The 22570-nt window shown below is 41.3% G+C and overlaps 1 protein-coding gene across 2 annotated transcripts; it reads right to left on the reverse strand.

Moving 5' to 3' along the window:
* Positions 1–10431: 10431 nt before the first annotated feature.
* Positions 10432–21985, reverse strand: LOC129835252 (interferon-induced very large GTPase 1-like). Of its 2 annotated transcripts, none has more exons than XM_055900786.1 (7): positions 21904–21985; positions 21454–21551; positions 20922–21013; positions 17921–18047; positions 16912–17169; positions 16537–16797; positions 10432–16426 (listed from the first exon to the last, which is right to left on the reverse strand). In XM_055900786.1, exons 1-7 carry the CDS (start codon positions 21969–21971, stop codon positions 11739–11741), a joined length of 5592 nt encoding a protein of 1863 aa, XP_055756761.1. In that variant the 5' UTR covers positions 21972–21985; the 3' UTR covers positions 10432–11738. The 2 variants fall into 2 exon arrangements, with proteins under 2 accessions (XP_055756761.1, XP_055756763.1); XM_055900788.1 differs by having other exon boundaries at positions 21454–21562; positions 21904–21981.
* Between the last annotated feature and the right edge of the window lie 585 nt (positions 21986–22570).

Here is a 22570-nt window from a genome sequence, read left to right on the forward strand (position 1 = left end):
TATGACATTCTAGACGATTCTGTGCTTCCAACTTTGGGGCAACAGTTTGGGGAAGGCCCTTTCCTGTTTCAGCATGACAATGCCCCCATGCACAAAGCGAGGTCCGTACAGAAATGGTTTGTCGAGATCGTTCTGGAAGAACTTGACTGGCCTGCACAGAGTCCTGACCTCAACCCCGTCGAACACCTTTGGGATGAATTGGAACGCAGACTGCGAACCAGGTCTAATCAGCCAACATCAGTGCCCGACCTCACAAATTATCTTGGAAGTAAGTCCCCGCAGCAATGTTCCAACATCTAGTGGAAAGCCTTCCCAGAAGAGTGGAGGCTGTTATAGTAGCAAAGGGGGGACCAACTCCATATTAATGCCCATGATTTTGAAATGAGATATTTGATGAGCCATGTAGTGCATTTCAAAACAGAATGGAAATACTTCAATCAGAATAATTTTGTTTTTAAGAGAGTGTTGTGAAAACACTTTTTGGTGTTTCAGTGCATGTAAAAGGTAGCACCAAAACACAAAATTATTGTTTTGGCAGACTACCTAATTCAATCAGGATGTTTTCAATTTATAATTGGTTCATTGCATAAATATTGATTGTTGACTTTCAGTTTTAAAGAAGACACTGGGAAATAAATAGTTTAAGGGTAGACTTTGTCACTTATTATAGGCCACAATTGCCAGGCCCATTGTGAGATTATAAATAATGTTCCAATCAATATGTTTAGGGATATGTAAGTTATAGCAGCGGTAACATGTGTAAACAGGGCCTTCTTTACTGGTATTCATGTGAGGAGGTGGATGTGAACCCGGGTCTCCTTGTCAAAACAATGCCTTAGTCCACTTAGTCAGCACTGCATTGTTCAGCACTGCATTTTTGTGATGAACCACCCTTGTTACACTGAGCACATGGGGCCCGATTCAGACTTCAGATAAGTAGCCTTAACATAGAATCAATAAAGCAAGGACTTCAATTCATGTTAAATCACCTTATCTTAAAGGGGCAAACCGTAGTAGCGACATCAGTTTTTGAACATATACAGTAATGATATGTACCCATTGATTCTTGAAGAATATAACTTATAAATGCCTTATGAGCTTAGTTCAACCGTAGTATCCCATCAGAATCCAAAATATGAGCTTGTCTTACTCCAATGTTTGTAAACAAAGAAAATGTTACAAACTCTGTATATAAACCCTGTAAAATATGGTTAAAACTATAATTTTTATGTCATGGAGGGTCAGTCCTTGCATCCACAGCTCTGTCTATGTATCCCTCAGCTTTTTAGCGAAATCGTGGCGGGGAGTACGCTTTGTTAAGTCTGAATAGGGCCAATAGAGAATATTTATATCTGAAATTCCACCTTTATTGTTTCTGTGCTTTGTTTAAACCGATTATAAACAGGAGACAGATAAGGAAAGTTGGACAGGCAGAAGTGGGAAATTAACCCTCGAATGCTGGGGCAGTAAAATGGTACATTTCTTTGGAATTAATTTTACCCACTCAATCACACAGCCACATACTGTGTGAGGATCTTGGGCTCCAATACCAGAAGCAAAATGTGAATTTCAAACATTGTGCTGCCGCACATTTCAGAATTCACCTAGTCTGAGGCATGGAGGTATAGAGGGTATTCGTGGCAGGTTTGCCCTCTAACAAACTCTATGGTCAAGTATAAAAACAGGCAAATTTGTGTGCACCTCCCCTGTATTTGGGTCCTTCATGAATTCAGGAAGGTAAGAGCAGGGGTGTTATGCAACCAGAAATAAACAAGTAGTAGCTAGAACGCATGGGTGATTCACATTGTACTATGTAAACAGAAGACATCCAATAAGGAAAATCCAAGAAGGAACATATACAGTTGAAGTCGGAAGTTTACATACACCTTAGCCAAATACATTTAAACTCAGTTTTTCACAATTCCTGACATTTAATCTTACAAAAAATTCCCTGACTTAGGTCAGTTAGGATCACCACTTTATTTTAAGAATGTGAAATGTCAGCATAATAATAACAGAGAGAATGATTTATTTAAGCTTATAGTTATTTCATCACATTCCCAGTGGGTCAGAAGTTTACATACACTCAATTAGTATTTGATAGCATTGCCTTTAAATTGTTTAACTTGGGTCAAACGTTTAGGGTAGCCTTCCACAAGCTTCCCACAATAAGTTGGATGAATTTTGGCCCATTCATCCTGACAGAGCTGGTGTAACTGAGTCAGGTTTGTAGGCCTCCTTGCTCCCAAACGCTTTTTCAGTTCTGCCCACAAATGTTCTATAGGACTGAGGTGAGGGCTTTGTGATGGCCACTCCAATACCTTGACTTTGTTGTCCTTAAGCCAGATTGCCACAACTTTGGAAGTATGCTTGGGGTCACTGTCCATTTGGAAGACTATTTGTGACCAAGCTTTAACTTCATGACTGATGTCTTGAGATGTTGCTTCAATATATCCACATAATTTTTCTGCTTCATGATGCTATCTATTTTTGAAGTGCACCAGTCCCTCCTGCAGCAAAGCACCCCCACAACATGATGCTGCCACCCCCGTACTTTACGTTTTGGATGGTGTTCTTTGGCTTGAAGTCTCCTCCTTTTTCCTCCAAACATAACGATGGTCATTATGGACAAACAGTTCTATTTTTGTTTCATCAGACCAGAGGACAATTCTCCAAAATGTACAATCTTTGTCCCCATGTGCAGTTGCAAACCGTAATCTGGCTTTTATATGGCGGTTTTGGAGCAGTGGCTTCTTCCTTGCTGAGTGGCATTTCAGGCTATATCGATATAGAACTCCTTTTACTGTGGATATAGATACTTTTGTCCCTGTTCCCTCCAGCATCTTCACAAGGTCCTTTGCTGTTGTTCTGGGATTGATTTGCACTTTTCTCACCAAAGTGCGTTCATCTCTAGGAGACAGAACGCGTCACCTTCCTGTGCGGTATGACAGCTGCGTGGTCCCATGGTGTTTATACTTGCGTACTATTGTTTGTACAGATCAACGTGGTATCTTCAGGTGTTTGGAAATTGCTCCCAAGGATGAACCAGACTTGTGGAGGTCTACAATTTTTTTCTGAAGACTTGGCTGATTTATTTTGATTTTCCCATGATGTTAAGCAAATAGGTACTGAGTGTGAAGGTAGACCTTGAAATACATCCACAGGTCCACCTCAAAACTGGCTCAAATGATGTCAATTAGCCTTCCAGAAGCTTCTAAAACCATGACATAATTTTCTGGAATTGTCCAAGCTGTTTAAAGGCACAGTCAACTTAGTATATGTAAACTTCTGACCCACTGGAATTGTGATACAGTGAATCATTAGTGAAATAATCTGTCTGTAAACAATTGTTGGAAAAATGACTTGTGTCATGCACAAAGTAGATGTCCTTACAGACTTGACAAAACTATAGTTTGTTAACAAGAAATGTGTGGAGTGGTTGAAACACGAATTTTGGGGCAATATTGAGTAGCTTGGATGAATAAGGTGCCCAGAGTAAACTGCCTGCTACTCAGGCCCAGTTGCTAATATATGCATATTATTAGTGGATTTGGATAGACAACACTCTGAAGTTTCTAAAACGGTTTGAATGATGTCTGTGAGTATAACAGAACTCATATGGCAGGCAAAAAGATGAGAAAAAATCCAACCAGGAAGTGGGAGATCTGAGGTTTGTAACTCATCGCTTATCGAATATACAGTGGGATATTTGTCATATTGCACTTCCTAAGGCGTCCACTAGATCTCAACAGTCTTTAGAACCTTGTTTGATACTTCTACTGTGAAGGAGGGGGGAATGAAGGCTCTTTGAGTCATGGGTCTGGCAGAGTGCCATGAGCTGACCAGGCGCGTTCATGTGAGAGAGTTAGCTTGCGTTCCATTGCATTTCTGAAGACAAAGGAATTGTTTTTAAATCTTTGTTTCCTCGCACGTCTATCCTCCATTTAAAGGGGTATCAACCAGATTCTTTTCCCAATGGCTTCCTCAGGCTGTGGCCAGGCTTTAGACATAGTTTCAGGCTTTTATTTAGAAAAATTAGCGAGATGTTTCAAAAGAGGTCGGGTGTCCTCTGAATATTTCCTGCACGCGTGGGAGGAGCTCACCATTTTCCTTTTCTCTCTTAATGAATAGGTTATGCTCCGGTTTAACTTCTTGCGACTACAGGGGGTGCTGTTTTCTCATTAGCATAATTGCATTACAGATTAAACGGCTTCCTACTAAATTCATTATCGTACAATATGCATATTATTACTATTATTGGATAGAAAACAGTCTCTAGTTTCTATAGGCGTTGGAATTTTGTCTCTGAGTGGAACAGAAGTCATTCTACAGCAATTTCCCTGACATGGAGTCAGATTTCACACATTTTGGCCCCTGATCTGGAGTCAGTTTTAAGGCCACTGTTATTGCTATGAGGATACGGACACTGCTTACGTCTTCCCCTGGATGCCTTCACGTGATGACGATTTGAATGGTGTCGATTGCCCAATCACAGCCCCTATGAAACAAAAACACGTGTAGGTAGGAACTTTTTCCCAGATGCGTCATGCGCGCGGAGGACACTGAACGGCTCTTTTTCCAACCATTAGTGTAGCCAGTTATATTTTTCCGTACATGTTTCTACTCTTTATAGGAGTTAAAAACATCATAAGGTAGTTAATTTAAACCGTTTCATAGCAATTTATATCCGTTTAGTGCGATTTTGAGGCAATGCTTTGTTGTGCACTTTGACGCGCTAGGCACATTTCGGGCTCCCGGTCGTACGTTAGTGGGCATTTCGACGGACAAGTGGACATCTTTCGACCAAAAGAAGATTAGACCCAAGAAAGAATTCTTTGTCCAAGATTCTGATGGAAGAACAGCTCACAGTAAGAACAATTTATGATGATAAATCGTGTTTCTGTCGATAAATGTTAAACGTTTATGTCGCCATCTTGTTTGCTATAGCTTCGCTTGGCGCAACCTGTATTGAAAAGTAAGGATAATTTAAAAAATGTAAATCAGCGATTGCATTAAGAACTAATTTGTCTTTCGATTCCTGTCAACCCTGTATTTTTTAGTCAAGTATATGATTAGCTATTGATTAAACTAGATCACTCAAAGATGGCGACCGACTTTACCAGGCTTGTTTTGCTACTATTTTCATTGTATAACCACGTTTTTTTATGGCTAAATATGCACATTTTCGAACAAACTGTATATGTATGTTGTAATATGATGTTACAGGAGTGTCATCTGAAGGATTCTGAGAAGGTTAGTGAAAAAAATAATATATTTTGGCGATGATATGATATCGCTCTCTTTGGCTAGAATCAGTGCTCGGGTAACGTTTGCGTATGTGGTATGCTAATATAACGATTTATTGTGTTTTCGCCGTAAAACACTTAGAAAATCTGAAATGTTGTCTGAATTCACAAGATCTGTGTCTTTCCATTGCTATGTGCTGTGTATTTTTAAGAAATGTTTTATGATGAGTAAATGGGTAATACACGTTGCTGTCTGTAGTAATTCTAGGAGCTTTGGTGAGATTTGTGATGCTGGCTGCAATGGCAAACTATGATTTATACCTGAAATATGCACATTTTTCTAACAAAACCTATCCTATACCATAAATATGTTATCAGACTGTCATCTGATGAGCTTTTTTCTTGGTTAGTGGCTATCAATATCTTAGTTTAGCCGAATTGGTGATAGCTACTGGTGTTGAGAAAAAATGGTGGACAAAGGAAAAGGGTGTCTTTTGCTAACATGGTTAGCTAATAGATTTACATATTTTGTCTTCCCTGTAAAACATTTAAAAAATCTGAAATGGTGACTTGATTCACAAGATCTGTATCTTTCATTAGGTGTCTTGGACTTGTGATTTAATGATATTTAGATGCTACTATTTAAATGTGACGCTATGCTAGCGATGCTAATCAGTGTGAGGGGGGTGGGGGGGATCCCGGATCCGGGTTTCAGAGGCAGTAAAAGTTAAATATTATCGATTATGTTTGTTAAAGACAACCTGAGGTTTGATTATAAAAAACATTTGAAATGTTTCTACGACCATTTCGGATACTTTTTGGGATTTGTCGAACGGAACACGGCTTTTGTTTTCTCAAAATAATGCGCAACCCAAATGGCGTTTTTTTTTGTGATAAAAGTAATATTTATCGAACAAAAAGAAGATTTGTTGTGTAACTGGGAGTCTCGTGAGTGGAAACACCCGAAGATTATCAAAGGTAAGCGATTCATTTGATTGCTTTTCACACTTTCGTGACCATGCTAATTTGGGGCTAGCTGATGTAGCATTGAAAGCTACACTCACAAAAGATTGGTGTCACACCCTGATCTGTTTCACCTTGTCAAGTCAACCAGCTGTTTTGATTTCTTTCGATGTAAAATATATTTTCTATATCTGACACCATAGGTGGATTAACAACAAGCTAAGCTGTGTTTTGGTATATTTCACTTGTGATTGCATGATTATAAATATTTTTAGGAATATTTTTGAATTTGGCTCCCTGCAATTCAACGGTTGTTTAGGAAAGTAAACCCGTATTCGGTATTTGTAGCACAGAAAAGTTAAACACTAAATACCACTGCCAATTTAGCCTGTTCTAGCATTGGCCTACCACACCACATGTTATATGCTACAATAAATACCACTTCCAATTTAGCCTGTTATATCATTGGCCTACCACACCACATGTTATATGCTACAATAAATACCACTTCCAATTTAGCCTGTTCTACCATTGGCCTACCACACCACATGTTACTGCATCCTACTTTTGACATTCATATTGTTATCTTGTTGCTATATTTGCATAGCTTCATCACGTAGGCATTTTGCATATTTCTATTAATGTTTAATAATTGTGTTATGACAATTTGCGTTTGGAGAAATCTAAGATTTCTAAGTAGCTAATGTCACTAGGTGAGTGGAAGGTAGCAATTAGACTTGCTCTTTACGCATCTCAAACATAGCAATAGTTTTTACCTTGAATGAATGTTGATCCGTAGAGTTGACTGTTGCAATCCTTTGTATCTTGTTTGGCGTTTCTTGCATTTTCTTGCATTCATTTGCATTGGTGTCACACCCTGATCTGTTTCACCTTGTCAAGTCAACCAGCTGTTTTGTTTCTCAGCTCTTGCTTTTTCACAGTCTCTTTTCTCGCCCTCCTGGTTTTGACCCTTGCCTGTCCTGACCTCGAGCCTGCCTGCCTGACCCCTCTTCCTGCCCACCAACCTGTACCTTTGCCCCCCGCTGGATGTTTGACCTCTGCTTACCCTGACCCTGAGCCTGCCTGCCGTCCGGTACCGTTGCCTCACCTCTGGTTTACTGACCCCTGCCTGCCTTGACCTGTCTTTTGCCTGCCCCTATTGGATCTTTAAAACAAACTTTTGATTATATGTGGTCTGCATCTGGGTCTTACCTTCAGAACCGGGCCAGCTGCGCAATGCCATCTCATCCCAAGGAGCCTCCATTGGTAGGCACGAGGAGTTGCTTTGTGGGCTGATGGAGGGGTCCAAAAGTTGGCGGACCGCCATGGCCGGGCGTTGGACATGCTGCGGGAGCAATTCTGCGGGTTGGCTGGGGGGCGGTCTGCCACGGTGGTAATCCCACCGCCCATCAGTAACTCGGCGGTTAGCAGCCCCGTCCTACCGGCCACTCCTCCTTCCCGGGAGCCCCAGTTACCTCCCCCAGAACGCTTTAATGGAGAGGACGTAGCAGGAGCAGATGTGACAGTACCCTTCCCCTACGGACGCCACCTGGCGCACGACCCGGCTTGTCTGAGTGTGAGATATGAAAATCCTGTAAGAGGGAGGGATCCAGAATGTGATGACGGGGCACCAAGCAGCGCTCCTCAGGCCCGTATCCCTCTCAGTCCACCAGATACTGCCAACCGTGATCCCAACGGCGCACATCCAAAAGCCGTCCGACGGTATAGGCAGGATGGTCGTCGATGAGTCGAGGGGGTGGAGGAGCAACTGCAGGAGGGGACAGAGGACTGGATCAGACTGGTTAAATTAAGGATACATGGAAGGTGGGGTGAATTTTGAGAGAGTCTGGAAGTTTCAGATGAACCGCAGAGGGTTTATGACATGATCAATCTCAAAGGCACCAATGAATCGGGGAGCTAGTATTTTGGAAACCACTTTCAGGGGCAAGTCCTTCGATGAAAGCCATACCTTTTGGCCTGGAGTGTAGACGGGGGCTGAAGCACAGCGACGTTTAGCTTGTGGATTGGGTCCTGGCTGAGGCAGGAAGAAGAGCAGCCCGGGCCCTCCTCCAGGTGCGACGACAATGGCGCACGTGGTCCTGGACTGAGGGCACCGCTACTTTGACCTCTTGGGCAGGGAACAAGGGAGGTTGGTAACCCAGAGCACACTCAAAGGGAGACATACCTTATGAGGCGGAGGGCATATTCCACCCAGGGTAGCTGGAGGAAGGATTAGCCGAAGTCACACAGCGTATTGCAGTTTCCAACTCCTGGTTGGCCCGCTCGGTCTGGCCGTTGGTCTGGTGATGATATCCAGACGAAAGGCTAACATTAATACCCAGAGCTGTACAGAAGGCTCTCCATACCTGGGATGTAAACTGGGGTCCTCTGTCAGAAACAATGTCGCTAGGAATGCCATACAGCCGCAAAAACATGGGATACCACCAGCAGGTCCTCAGCCTCCCGAGAGGAAGGAAGCTTGGAGAGGGGAATGAAGTGAACCGCTTTGGAAAATCGGTCAATAATAGTGAGGATGACTGAGTTACCATTCGATGGGGGAAGGCCAGTGATGAAGTCCAAAGCTATGTGTGACCAGGGGCGACTGGGTATGGGAAGAGGATGAAGCAGACCAGATGTAGGTTTGGTGGAGGTTTTGTTCTGGGCACAGACAGAGCAGGCTGAGATGAATTCCTGAGCGTCCTTCTCCATTGGTGAGCCACCAAAATCGTTGACGCAGGAAGGCGACAGTCCGGTTCATGCCAGGGGGACAGGTGAGGTGAGTATAATGGGCCGATTGAAGAACATCAGAACAAACTGAGTCTGGCACAAACAGAGCCTTACCTGGACAGTTTCTAGGATCAGGCTGGTTCAGCTGAGCCTGATGAACACGGGACTCAATCTCCCAGGAGACAGCAGCAACGATGCAGGAGGATGGCATAATGGTTTCTAGCTCGGAACTTGTCTGCGGTGAACTGACGGGAGAGGGCGTCAGGCTTGGTATTCTTAGATCCGGGGCGATAAGTAAGTGTGAAGTTGAATCTTCCAAAAATCAATGCCCACCTGGCCTGTCGAGAGTTCAGACGTTTGGTAGGTTAGATTTTTGTGATCCGTCCACACAATGAAGGGAAGGACCAAAACCTTTAACCAGTGACGCCACTTCCCAAGAGCCAGCTTAACAGCTAGGAGTTCCAAAAGTACTTTTGACTTTTTGGAATTACCAATGAGGATTTTATAAACACACCATATAAGAGCAGGGAATATACAATAAGAGGAGGGACTCCCATTTACAGTATTTGGAAACTCCAGAAGAAGGATCTAATTCTGCATTACACAGGACTCGAAAAACACCAGGTGTTTTCAACCTTTTCTGGGTTTGTGCTCCCAGACTCAGGGAAGGTGTTGCACAACTCTTGATTATGTGGTGTTACCACACACCATGTCATGTTTGAGAACCCCTCAGGATGAATGTTTCAGTACATCTTAAATCTGCCCCAATACCCTCACAACCATGTGTTTCAATACTCCAGCCAAGTTAAGGTTTCGTCGTCTTTAAGGTGGTGACAGCTTAGTTGCCACTAGTTTTTGTGTTACAAAACACTTCAGTTTAACAGTGTACTACTGTTGGGGTGGCAGTTAGACTAGTGGTTAGGCATTGGGCCAGTAACCCAAAAGGTTGCTAGATCGAATAAAAAAAATCTGTCTTTCTGTCCCTGAACAAGGCAGTTAACCCACTGTTCCTAGGCTGTCATTGTAAATAAGTATTTGTTCTTAACTGACTTGCCTAGTTAAAGGTTAAATCAAATTTAAAAACTACTTCTACAAGGTCAACTGCACCCCAGGACTGGGGGTCGCCTCCTTTGGGATGAACTCTGACCTCTATGCATCCAACAACGCCCTCAATATAGTTCATATCCGGATGGGCCGACCCCTTGACCTTTATGGTGAAGCAGAGAGATAATGGTCACCCTTCGTCTCCCTGCCCTCAGTGAGCTGTCATCAAAACATATGCACTGTAATGCACTGTAAAACTTAGCCGGCATATTCAACCAGATGCACTGCAATGCACTGTAAACCTAAGCCTGCCTATCTAACATTATTGCATATCATTTCTAACCTCTTGCTCTGAATCTGAACCAAAAAGTATTTTACCTAGGTCATTAAAAGAAACGAACCAACAACAAGAAAATCAACAAAAACATCCAAAGTACATCCAAGATATTTCTGAAGATTTATTTCAATTTAAAAACATTTTAAGTTTATTTGACAAGGGCCATGTACAATTGCAACATACGTCTCAAAGGAAATTTGATGAATGAAACTCAAGTTGTCAGCCTTTTGTTTTCATTCTCTCATGACTGTGCCATGTTGTTTGTGCTACCACTGCAATAAACAGCTTGATTTTGTAATATTGAACTGGTAGTCCAGTATATTTATTACATCAGCTTTTGTGTTGTATTCAATGGAACCTATTTTTCTCTAAATATATAATAATTGAATATATTTTACATAGGACCTTTTACTAAAGTTGGTGTAGCCTACTTTGTTTTAAAGACGTTCATAGCCAGAGTGTTGACTGCAACACGTCAACAAACTGGACCAGTTCAATGACAAACTGTTAAGATTATTTTTCCTTTATATATTATATAAAAAAAGTGATTAGTTGATTATGGAATATATTTGGTGGGAACTACTTATACAGTGAGAGGCATCGAGATGATTGTGGTCTCAGAGAACACCACAATGTTAAAATGTAATTGTTTCTCAACACTTTCCTGAATCACATAAGTGTAAGTAAAAAAAAGGTCAGACCAATGCTTGATTTTACCAAAGCCAATGAATGTTACAGAAACATGAAATATAAATCCCATTCACCACATACTGTAAGAACCCAAACATCAAATGGCTGCTATTCATAGACAGAGTTATGGATGTTTGAGGCTATATAGTGTTTGTTTAAATGTTCTTGGTTTACAAACATTGGAGTAAAACAAGCTTATTTTTTGGTTTCTGATGGGATACGACAGTTGAACTAAACTCATGAGTCATAAGTTACTGTTTATCCTTCAAGAATCAATGGGTACATATGATGATTCATTTATAAGTCCAAAAGTGGATTTTGCATCTGCTGATTGCCCCTATAAAGCATTGGAAAATAGATACCTTGTTGATCATTGTCAGTGCCTACCAAGTAGACACATCAAGTTTAAGAACTGATGTATCTTTTGCAAATTGCTTTCAAGCAATGCAACACAGAGTAAGTGACAAGTAGTTGTGGCACAGTGGTGTTTAACAGATTATCATTCCAGCCCCCATTCCAAGGCTCTTCAATTTAGAGAACATACTGCTCATGAAGCAGATGGCAAGGACCATGTTTTGATTGTGAAAACGTACATAAACAGATACAGAATCATTCATAATTGAAATCTGACATTAAATCTGACATTTATTCTTTCGGGTAATGTCTTTTGTTAGACTACAGCCTGACACCATTGTTCATTATATTACAATTCGTATTTGAGGTAGAGGCTCTCACTTGATGCTAAAAGACTCTTTGAGGCTTTTTTCTGCCTGTTCTTTTGTGATAAATTTCCAGGCAGGTGGTGTTATTGCTGGGAGTGCGTCATACTTTTTGGCAAATTCATTGTTGAATTTTGCCATCACATATTTCCAGTAGTCTGAGGCCTCGATGCTGGGATCGGCCGGGATATGCCAGTTGGGGAAAATTTCTCTGTACTTTTTGTAAGGATGGTATTTTTGTTTTGTCTCGTAGCATTGGAATTGTTGCTCACTGAACACAGAGGAAGAGCAAATATCAGTCACGAGTTTCCTTGAGTATACAAACCTGTACTGGCCCAGACCCTGTGGTCTGTGTATTGAGGCACAGTGGTCTGTGTGGGCCTCTCCTCCTGCCTCGCACGGTGCCTTGCAGAATGGACATTGCTTCCCACAGCCGAACACTCTTTTGAAAAGAACATTCTGTGGTTTAATCCTCAATTGTTCCAGTTTCCTCTGTACATCCACTCCCTCTTGGAACTTGGTCCTCAGGGATTGTTCCATTTCTTCAACAGATGTTTTGAGACAGTGGGCAAACTGCTCTTGTTCAGATTTATTGAGGATCATGAAGGCACTCAGAGCATCCTTGGGAATGACCAGTGTATCTCCAAGCTCCGTGCAAATGTTCTGAATGAATTTATCAAAATTGCTGTTTTTCTTGGTTTGGGCCTTTGTGATGGCATCCATTATTTTCTTGACGATTGCTTTCAGATGCTTGTCTTCCAACTGAAACATTTTTTGCCCCTTTGAAAAGCGCTCCCTTATTTGATCAAATATCCAATTCTTGACAAACGTTTCATACGAACAAATGTAGCTGTCATAGTTCTCAAAGTTCAATTCTGAAAGCAAATGTTTCAAGATTGAGTACTGAAAAAATGCACGAGTGCTGAATTGAAGGGCATTTTTTCCTGTCAGCATTTCATCAACGATATCTGGACCCAAGCAATGGCTAACACTTTCTTCCAGTGCAGGTCTGAGGCAGAGGCATGTGAATTCTTCTGCTTTCTTCTGACACTGGTCTCGTTTATTGAACAGGTCTTTGAAGTCAGAACAGTACTTGTCTTTGTACTGATTAAGGCATCGGCGTGGGTCATTGACTTGTATGAAATGTTCATGCATTTGCTGAAATTTCCTGGCTGCAACTCCACAGATATGTAGTTTTAGTAAAACTTCAAATTTGACATCAGTCTCAAGGTCTTTGCTGGCTTTTAATCTTTCCTCAATCATGTTTAGGATTTCCAGAATATAATTCTCATGGTAATCTGTTTTCCTTCCCACCTTCTCCAACACAAATTGTCTGCAAGTCTCTATGAGGTTGTCAGCCATCAACTGGGTTTTCTGTGTGTGTTCATCCAAGTGAAGCCATTGTTTTACTTTCCTTACAAACCCATCAGAAGGCACTTTGAATGGCTCTTTTCCAAAATGTTCCAGCTTTACTCTAGCTATCATTTCATTCACAGAACTTCCCTTCCGGGTCAAGTTTGAACGGAGCTGGCGAAAAATCTTTCCAAAAATGTTTTCCTCCTTCAATCCTGGGAAGGACAACTTCTGCACAGTTTCATGCCACATCTGATCAAAATCTCTCTCTAGCTCCTCATCTGATTTCTCAGATTTGCTCTTCCTGCATTCCTCAATTAATCCCAGAACATTCTCTTCCAGTCTTTCTGTGTGGGTCTTCTTTATTGTGTCCAGATTGTTCATTCCCTGTCTGATCTCAGCAGCTGCTTCCAGTTGATTCAGCACAGAGTTCTCCATTTCTCGTCGAAGGCTTTTTGCACTGTTGGAGAAGACCTCTCTGTACCCCTCCACTAGATGCACATGACCTTCTGTCTGTTCATAATACTTGGTCAAGTTGTCAAGAATGGTCTTCTCCCATTTGGAAAGCTCTAGGGAAGCTTTGTTTTTCAATTTGCCAATCAAGTCTTTCATGTCTGATGCCTCAGATTTCACAGTGATTGTCCCAAAGTTGGAGATCCTTGTTTCAGCATTTGTTACCCAAGTATACATGTGCTTTTTGAATGACCATTCCCATTTGTGGAACTCAGTGCAGAGCTTCATGTAGGCATCAGCCACCAGGCTGTTTCTGAAGCTGAAGATGAAGTTTTCATACTTCACAGCATTCCAAAGGCTTTTTGTCCACTCCAGAAACTCTGTTATGTTGTTTCTAGAGGCCTCACATTTCCCCAAGACTTCAATCATGTTTTTTTTGAACTCGTAGACGGACTCGCTGTACCCGGCATTGACAGGTGCCATTGGAGGGTTACCGTGCCAAAGTCCAGGGATGTACCAGTTACCAGTCTCTGGGTTGTACTCCATTACATCTGTGAATATCTTGTTCTCTTCTTTGTTTTCCATGCTGGCTGCTGCCTGGGTCATCTCGTTCAATTGCTCCAAGAGCATTTTCCGGTCTCTCATGTTCTTGTCGTGTGCCGAGACATCTGCCACATTCTGGTGGACAAACAGACACTTAGGCTTCTTTCCCACCTCTTTCATTCGGAGAAAAGCATGGACAACAATTTGAAGGATGTCCTTCATCTCGGTTGAGTTCTCCATGGCAATATTGATAATTGTGACATCACTCAGCCCAACAACTAGAGTGGCTAGCTCGTTGTCGTGCTCAAAGCTGTCATCCAACTGTGCCAGCTCTGGAGACTTCAGCCCTTCTGTGTCGATGATCACTACAAAGTCGCAGTTCAGCTCTTTCTTGAACTCTTCTTTGACTTTGATGAGAAGCAAGAAAGCCCCTCTTGTGCATCTGCCGCTACTAACTGCGAACTGCACTCCAAACATAGTGTTCAGTAGAGTGGACTTTCCCGTGCTTTGAACACCTAGAACCGTTACCACCAGGATCTTGTTCTTCGGCTGCACCAAGACATTGAGCTGATGCAGCACATCACTCACCCATCTAAGAGGTATGTTGGACGCGTCTCCGTCCACCAGCTCCAGAGGAAACCCATCCAGAAGCAACTCAGCACATAGTCTGGGCAGGTGCTGCAGTTGTTGCCGTGACTCTTCAGTTTCGCTCAGTAAGACCGCAGATTCGTACAGTTGACCCATTTCCCGTAGGAAATGTTCAGTTCCTAAAGAACTGTTTGAAATCTGTTTATCAAGGTATGCAATTTCTTCTTTGGTTTCAGATGAGTTCTGAGACTTTTCTTTGTACAGCTCCCTTAGGCCAGAAAGGTTTTTACGAGACAGATTGTCCAGGTTCATTCGCATCCATTTCAAGAAGTAGGACCTCTCTAGCCCTGTGCTTGATATTGCATTTATGAAGCAAGTCATTGCCTCTGACATGTCATACCTCCTTTGCTTTTCCCTAAGTTGTCTTTTCTCTGTTTGGAGTTCACTTTTGTACGTCTCAATGTTCATCTCCCCAGCTTTCCGCAGTCTGCATTCCTCTTTCTCTAGACGTGCCAGCTCCTTCCAGATCTGCCCTTGCAAGGGAAGATGTATTTCCTTATACTGTGGTGTGTCATTAATTTTTGATGTGATTGCATCAGCATTTTGCTTGGCAATCTGACATTCTTGGCAGTCCTCGTCAACCAAGATCCCAAGCTCGTGTGCCACTTCAGCCATCTGCTCCAATGGCATTTTAGAATATGAATTATTGATCACCTGACCAACTGTGTCTCGCAGGTTCTTCACAAAGTCGGCATCATTCATCTGTTTGGTTTTCAGGATGATGTTGCTTTTCTTCAAGTTCAACTCTGCTGCTGTTTTCTTCAAAGCATCAATGCTGAAGCTCTTGCTCTGTGGGTTACCCACCAGAAACAGCTGTGCCTTGGTGTGTTGGCTGGTCAGTAGCTTGTACTTGTTGTCCAGGTTGTCAAAGAATACAAAGACTGCTGCAGAGGTCTGGCAAAGAAAGGAGTACTGGGTCTCAAAGGAACTGATATCCCCTCTCAGATTGGTTATAGCAACAGCTTCACCAAAGATGTCAATGTTCTTTTTCCCACTTGGGAGGTACCAGCTTATCTCAACCAATCCATTGGATATCCTCCTTGGACTATCACCGCATTCCATATCGTGGTGGACAAATGTATCGTGATACTGTTGGGGATTACTCAGTAGCTTGTTCAGAATCTGTGACTTGGACACAGAGCACTCACCCAATCTGACAAAAGAGACCATGGGGAGGTCAGAGAGAACAATCCTGTCTTCAACAAATCCTCTTGGGTCTGACAATGAATGAGGTCTGAACTTCTTGACAATGTCTCGCATTGCCCAAATCATCAGCGTGCACTGTTTTGTGTCACAATTGGGGAGAAGCAGGGGCACAGAAAACTGACACATTGACATTTTCAAGACCATCTCTTGCTGCAGAAAACTGTTAGAGCACAGAAAGAGAGCAGTAATAATGTCTAAGGGGTTCACCACATTACTAGAGTCCATGTTATCAACCAGACTCTCCAGATCTAGGTCTATGTTGCAAAATGAAGCATCACAACTTGCCTCGCCTCCTGATGAGGTACATTTCACACTCCTAGCTGTTACATTAACCATCATTAACCTCTTCAGGAAAGACCATGGCAGGGCTGTGAGAGTCTGAGCTGGTTCATCTGTGACGGTCTTCTCATCGATCTGCAGCACGGTGCTCAGGGTGAGCTTCTCTGTGTAGTGTTTCTCCAACCCCAGGTCCAACAGCAAGCTCTCCAGGTGGGTTTCTGTGGGGGAAAGAGAAGGGTTTCAGATCTGATCTCCTTGGTTGTCAATCAATCCATTAGAAAACATCCTCCTGTCAAAGTAACACAGTAAAAATTCTTAATACACTCACTTGTGAGGGCATATGTCACAGCTGACTTGCTTTGGGTCCCGTTTTTCAGCACCGTAGAGACGTGGAAGGAGTATTTGACACCTGGACTCAGACTGGAGAACGTCAGGGTGTTGGATTCTGTTGTTATCTTCTGGACATCCTCTCCATCAAAGGCACAGATCACGAGACATGCCTCAGGATTACCAACACGTTTGTCCCAACTCAGAGACACTGATTCACTGCTGACATGATCTATCTTTATCTTTTCGGGTGGCACAGGTTCTGCAAAAAGGACAAAAAAGGACACAATCCAATTCTAACTGAAATAATGAAAACACAAGTTAAACATAATTCTCCCTTTAATGCAAAAGGACATGTTTGAATCATTGTACTTACTTGTATACATGGACATTGTGACCGACGCTCTCTGATTCCTATCGTCAGTGACTGATGTGACGCTGAAAGTGTACTCCGTCCCTGGGTACAGGCCTTTCACATCTGCGCTGTTGGATCCTTGGATGGACAGGATCTCTCTCTGGGTGTGGCAGGAGTAGGTCAATTCGTACCTCCGTGCCGGGTCAAAAGGAAGCCAGCTCAGAGAAACAGAGTCACTGCCAACATAGTGAACTGTTATATATACAGGGGAGGAGAGCTCTGTGGGAGAGAGCAAAAAGTTATGTTATAAATAATGTTTAATTTTTGGGAAAATAATTATAGCAGCTAGGAATTGGCGCAGCTATTGGAATATCCGAATGAACGTGAGTGTTCATTTTTTTAGAAAATAAATTCTAGGCCTATTATAACAATGAAAAAGCTTTGTGTTATTAGATTAAATTATACATTTGACATTGTTACACACAGGGATATACCATGATATTTGAAATTCTTAATTTAATAAAACAAGTTTTTATGACAATGACTATACATACTGAAGAGTTATCAACACAACTCTCTTTTCAGGCATGAAAAGGTTATAAATAAATGCTATTATACTGCATCATCCCTACTGTTGCTATGCTAGTAGGGAAAAACAGATACAACCAGTGATGGTTATTAACAAATACAATCAGTAATGTAGTAGTAAATAAAATGGTGGGTAACTGCTTTTGGCTGTTCGCATTGAATAAAGTAATGCTCTGTATATTTTATGCACTTTTCCATGATAGGTGAGAAAACTCTTGAACATAATACAAATATTTGTATGTGTTTTTCCCCCACTTCACCACTGGTTACAACATAACATCACTACAACTCCCTAATATGCACACAGATGCAGTGTTTTCATGTGAATGGAAAGAAACTGATATTCATTTTATGAAATGATAAAGTCTACTCTAAGGTTGCCAATAATTCAGATTCAGTATATATGTAAATGATCAAAATTCCTCTAATATGATTGAAGCACCTTCTATAGCAGCCTCCATCTGTTGAGCTGGCTCTGCCCCCAGACCGTCAGCTTGTACTCTCTGACATGTGTCCTCATCTTCCCCAAGTTTTAAGTCAAGGAATTGATCACTTGCATCATGAAAGTCCTTCAAATGAAAAGAAAAACATTTACAGCAGGAATTAAAGGTTTTATCCTTTGACATTTCAGTCAATTGAATGATTAAAACATTTTCCCACATTGCAAAATGCAAAGCAATTTACTTAATAATAGAGGGCATATTTTAAGGACATCTACAGAAACTATTCACATCCCTTGATTTTTGTCCACATTTAATTGAGTTACAAAGTGGGATTCAAATACATTTAATTGTCCTTTTTGTAAATTATCTACACAAAATACTCTGTAACGTCAAAGTGAAAGAAAGAAATCAAACATTTGTAAAAAATAAAAAATAAAAACAGTTTTACAATAAATATCTACATATACAGTATATATAAAATAAACAATTATATCTCTTGATTAGATAAATACTCAACCCCATGAGTCAATACATGGTAGAATCACCTTTGGCAGCGATTACAACTGTTAAGTCCTTCTGGGTAAGTCTTTAAGAGCTTTCCACACCTGGACTGTGCAACATTTGCCAATTATTATTTTAAAAAGTATTCAAGCTCTGTCAAATTGGTTGATTTACTTTTACTTAATTATGTCACACAGTGTAACGATGTGCGCTGAGAGTCGGGAAGCAAGTTCAGGGAGTGAGTGTTTTAATGAAATTAACGGAACATAACAAGAAACACTAACAGCACACAAACATGAAACTGAAACAGAAACAATGACGCCTGGGGAAGGAACCAAAGGGAGTGACATATATAGTGAAGGTAATCAGGGAGGTGATGGAGTCCAGGTGAGTCTGATGAGGAGCTGGTGCGTGTAACGATGGTGACAGGTGTGCGCCATAACGAGCAGCCTGGTGACCGAGAGGCCGGAGAGGGAGCACCGGTGACACACAGAGTCCATGTAACTCATTATGTTATTTGTTAAGCCAAATTTAATGTTGAACTAATTTACTATTGAACTAAATTACTACTGAACTAATTTAGGCTAAGGGGATGAATACTTATGCAACAACTACTTTTTAGTTATCACAAATTTTTGTTTGTTGTTGAAATTTTCTTCCACTTTGATATTAGAGTATTTTGAATAGTTTTTGACAAAAACGTACAACTAAATCCATGTAAATTTCATTTTGTAACCCAATAAAATGTGAAGAAATCGAAGGGGTATGAATACTTTTGCAAGGCACTGTATACAGTGGGGCAAAAAAGTATTTAGTCAGCCACCAATTGTGCAAGTTCTCCCACTTAAAAAGATGAAAAAAGAGGCCTGTAATTTTCATCATAGGTACACTTCAACTATGACAGACAAAATGAGAAAAGAAAATCCAGAAAATCACATTGTAGGATTTCTTATGAATTTATTTGCAAATTATGGTGGAAAATAAGTATTTGGTCAATAACAAAAGTTTCTCAATACTTTGTTATATACCCTTTGTTGGCAATGACAGAGGTCAAACGTTTTCTGTAAGTCTTCTGTAAGGTTTTCACACACTGTTGCTGGTATTTTGGCCCATTCCTCCATGCAGATCTCCTCTAGAGCAGTGATGTTTTGGGGCTGTTGCTGGGCAACACAGACTTTCAACTCCCTCCAAAGATTTTCTATGGGGTTGAGATCTGGAGACTGGCTAGGCCACTCCAGGACCTTGAAATGCGTCTTACGAAGCCACTCCTTCGTTGCCCGGGCGGTGTGTTTGGGATCATTGTCATGCTGAAAGACCCAGCCACGTTTCATCTTCAATGCCCTTGCTGATGGAAGGAGGTTTTCACTCAAAATCTCACGATACATGGCCCCATTCATTCTTTCCTTTACACGGATCAGTCGTCCTGATCCCTTTGCAGAAAAACAGCCCCAAAGCATGATGTTTCCACCCCCATGCTTCACAGTAGGTATGGTGTTCTTTGGATGCAACTCAGCATTCTTTGTCCTCCAAACACGACGAGTTGAGTTTTTACCAAAAAGTTATATTTTGGTTTCATCTGACCATATGACATTCTCCCAATCTTCTTCTGGATCATCCTAATGCTCTCTAGCAAACTTCAGACGGGCCTGGACATGTACTGGCTTAAGCAGGGGGACACGTCTGGCACTGCAGGATTTGAGTCCCTGGCGGCGTAGTGTGTTACTGATGGTAGGCTTTGTTACTTTGGTTCCAGCTCTCTGCAGGTCATTCACTAGGTCCCCCCGTGTGGTTCTGGGATTTTTGCTCACCGTTCTTGTGATCATTTTGACCCCACGGGGTGAGATCTTGCGTGGAGCCCCAGATCGAGGGAGATTATCAGTGGTCTTGTATGTCTTCCATTTCCTAATTATTGCTCCCACAGTTGATTTCTTCAAACCAAGCTGCTTACCTATTGCAGATTCAGTCTTCCCAGCCTGGTGCAGGTCTACAATTTTGTTTCTGGTGTCCTTTGACAGCTCTTTGGTCTTGGCCATAGTGGAGTTTGGAGTGTGACTGTTTGAGGTTGTGGACAGGTGTCTTTTATACTGATAACAAGTTCAAACAGGTGCCATTAATACAGGTAACGAGTGGAGGACAGAGGAGCCTCTTAAAGAAGAAGTTACAGGTCTGTGAGAGCCAGAAATCTTGCTTGTTTGTAGATGACCAAATACTTATCTTCCACCATAATTTGCAAATAAATTCATTAAAAATCCTACAATGTGATTTTCTGGATTTTCTTTTCTCATTTTGTCTGTCATAGTTGAAGTGTATCTATGATGAAAATACAGGCCTCTCTCACCTTTTTAAGTGGGAGAACTTGCACAATTGGTGGCTGACTAAATACTTTTTTGCCCCACTGTATATATCGAGCTGACAAGGTTATTGATTCTGTATGATAAGTTATACAACACATTTATATCTGCAAAGACTTGTATGTGAAAGAGGAACAGAAAACCCTACCTCTTCATCTGAGGAACTGTCCATTGGCAAGGTGTCTTCAGCCGCCCCACTCCTACCCCGGTCATAGGTCACATCTTTCAGACTGCCTGGCTCTGCAACACGTTCGGGATAATACAGTAGATGAGCTTATGTTACAATGCTAATCAAATATATGTTGCAGCTACTCATAAAGATGGTGAAACATTATCAAATGCTTTCTTTTTCATTATAAACTAAGGGGTTCAGGGTCTGAATGCTGATTGGCTATACGGTATATCAGACCGTATAGTTCACTGTATTCACATGACAAAACAATTAATTTTTACTACACTAATTTCATTGGTAACCAGTTTATAATGTCAATAAGGCACCTCGGGGGTTTGTGATATATGGCCAATATACCCACGGCTAAGGCCTGCTTCGTGCAAAGAACAGCCCTTAGCCATGGTATATTAAACATACACCACACCTCCTCGGGCCTTATTGCTTAAGTGTATTTTGTCAATAATTGAAAAAAATCACTAATCTATAAAAAAGGCCCGAGGCTACCTACCTCGCTCTTCCTCGACGATTGCGTTGCATGTAAAGCACAACTGCTGTCCCTCCTCACAAAGCGTGTGACAACGAGGACACTTCATTTTCAGAAAATGTCTGGAACACAACTGGACATCAATAAAAATGTGCGTAACAGTAAAGTGAAATGTTGTACTAATTTAGACACCCCATAGAATTAATATTTTTTTAATCAATGCCACATAATCGGATCATGAGAATGTAAACAAAAAACGTAAGTATATTAGCCTACCCTATCAAACATTTGCATGTATTAGCCTACAGCAACCTTAGTATATAATCAGCTAATATATTAGATTTAAAATTCCGTAGGCCTACAGGTTGTATAAACTTTCACTTCGTTAAAATAAAGATAAAAACATAATAAGTTGCTTTGTGATTTAAGCTATTAGACAGTTTGATAAACAACATTTCACGAGACACGACTCACCTGCATATCACACTGCAGCTCAATGACAATGCATAATCAAATGTTCCAGCTACAGTACTAAATGCCATTGGGATGAACCATGTGTAAGAATGAAACTGTCTACTGTGCCAGACTGACAACATTCATGGCATCACATTTTGAAAATGTTCAGTAGTTCACTGTATTCACATATAATTTTAGCCTACACGTTATTAGAATGTAATTAACGTAATATATATATAATATATATAGCATCATTTGGATCAGTCCGTCTATACTTTTGCTTCAGTTTCATTTCAGTCGATCAACAATCGACCACGTTGAGTTTCGTTTCGACGAGGCAGACTGCAGAAAGTTTTCAATGGCACGGATTCAAGAATGGTCTTGAACATGAATGAACATTTAGCAGACTAGTTGGTCTATTGGTTAATGAAATCAAATATGTCACATTTTCTCAAATACAACCTTACAGTGAAATGCTTACTTACAAGCACTTAACCAACAATTAAGTTTTAGGAAAAATACCTACAAAAAAATAAGTAACAAATAATTACAGAACAGCAGTAAAATAGGCTATATACAGGAGGTACCCACACCGAGTCAATGTGCGGGGGCACCGTTTAGTCGAGGTTATTGAGGTAATATGTACATGTAGGTAGAGTTATTAAAGTGACTATGTAACGGATGT

Source organism: Salvelinus fontinalis, chromosome 36, assembly GCF_029448725.1.
Source record: "Salvelinus fontinalis isolate EN_2023a chromosome 36, ASM2944872v1, whole genome shotgun sequence".
Classification (NCBI taxonomy): domain Eukaryota; kingdom Metazoa; phylum Chordata; class Actinopteri; order Salmoniformes; family Salmonidae; genus Salvelinus; species Salvelinus fontinalis.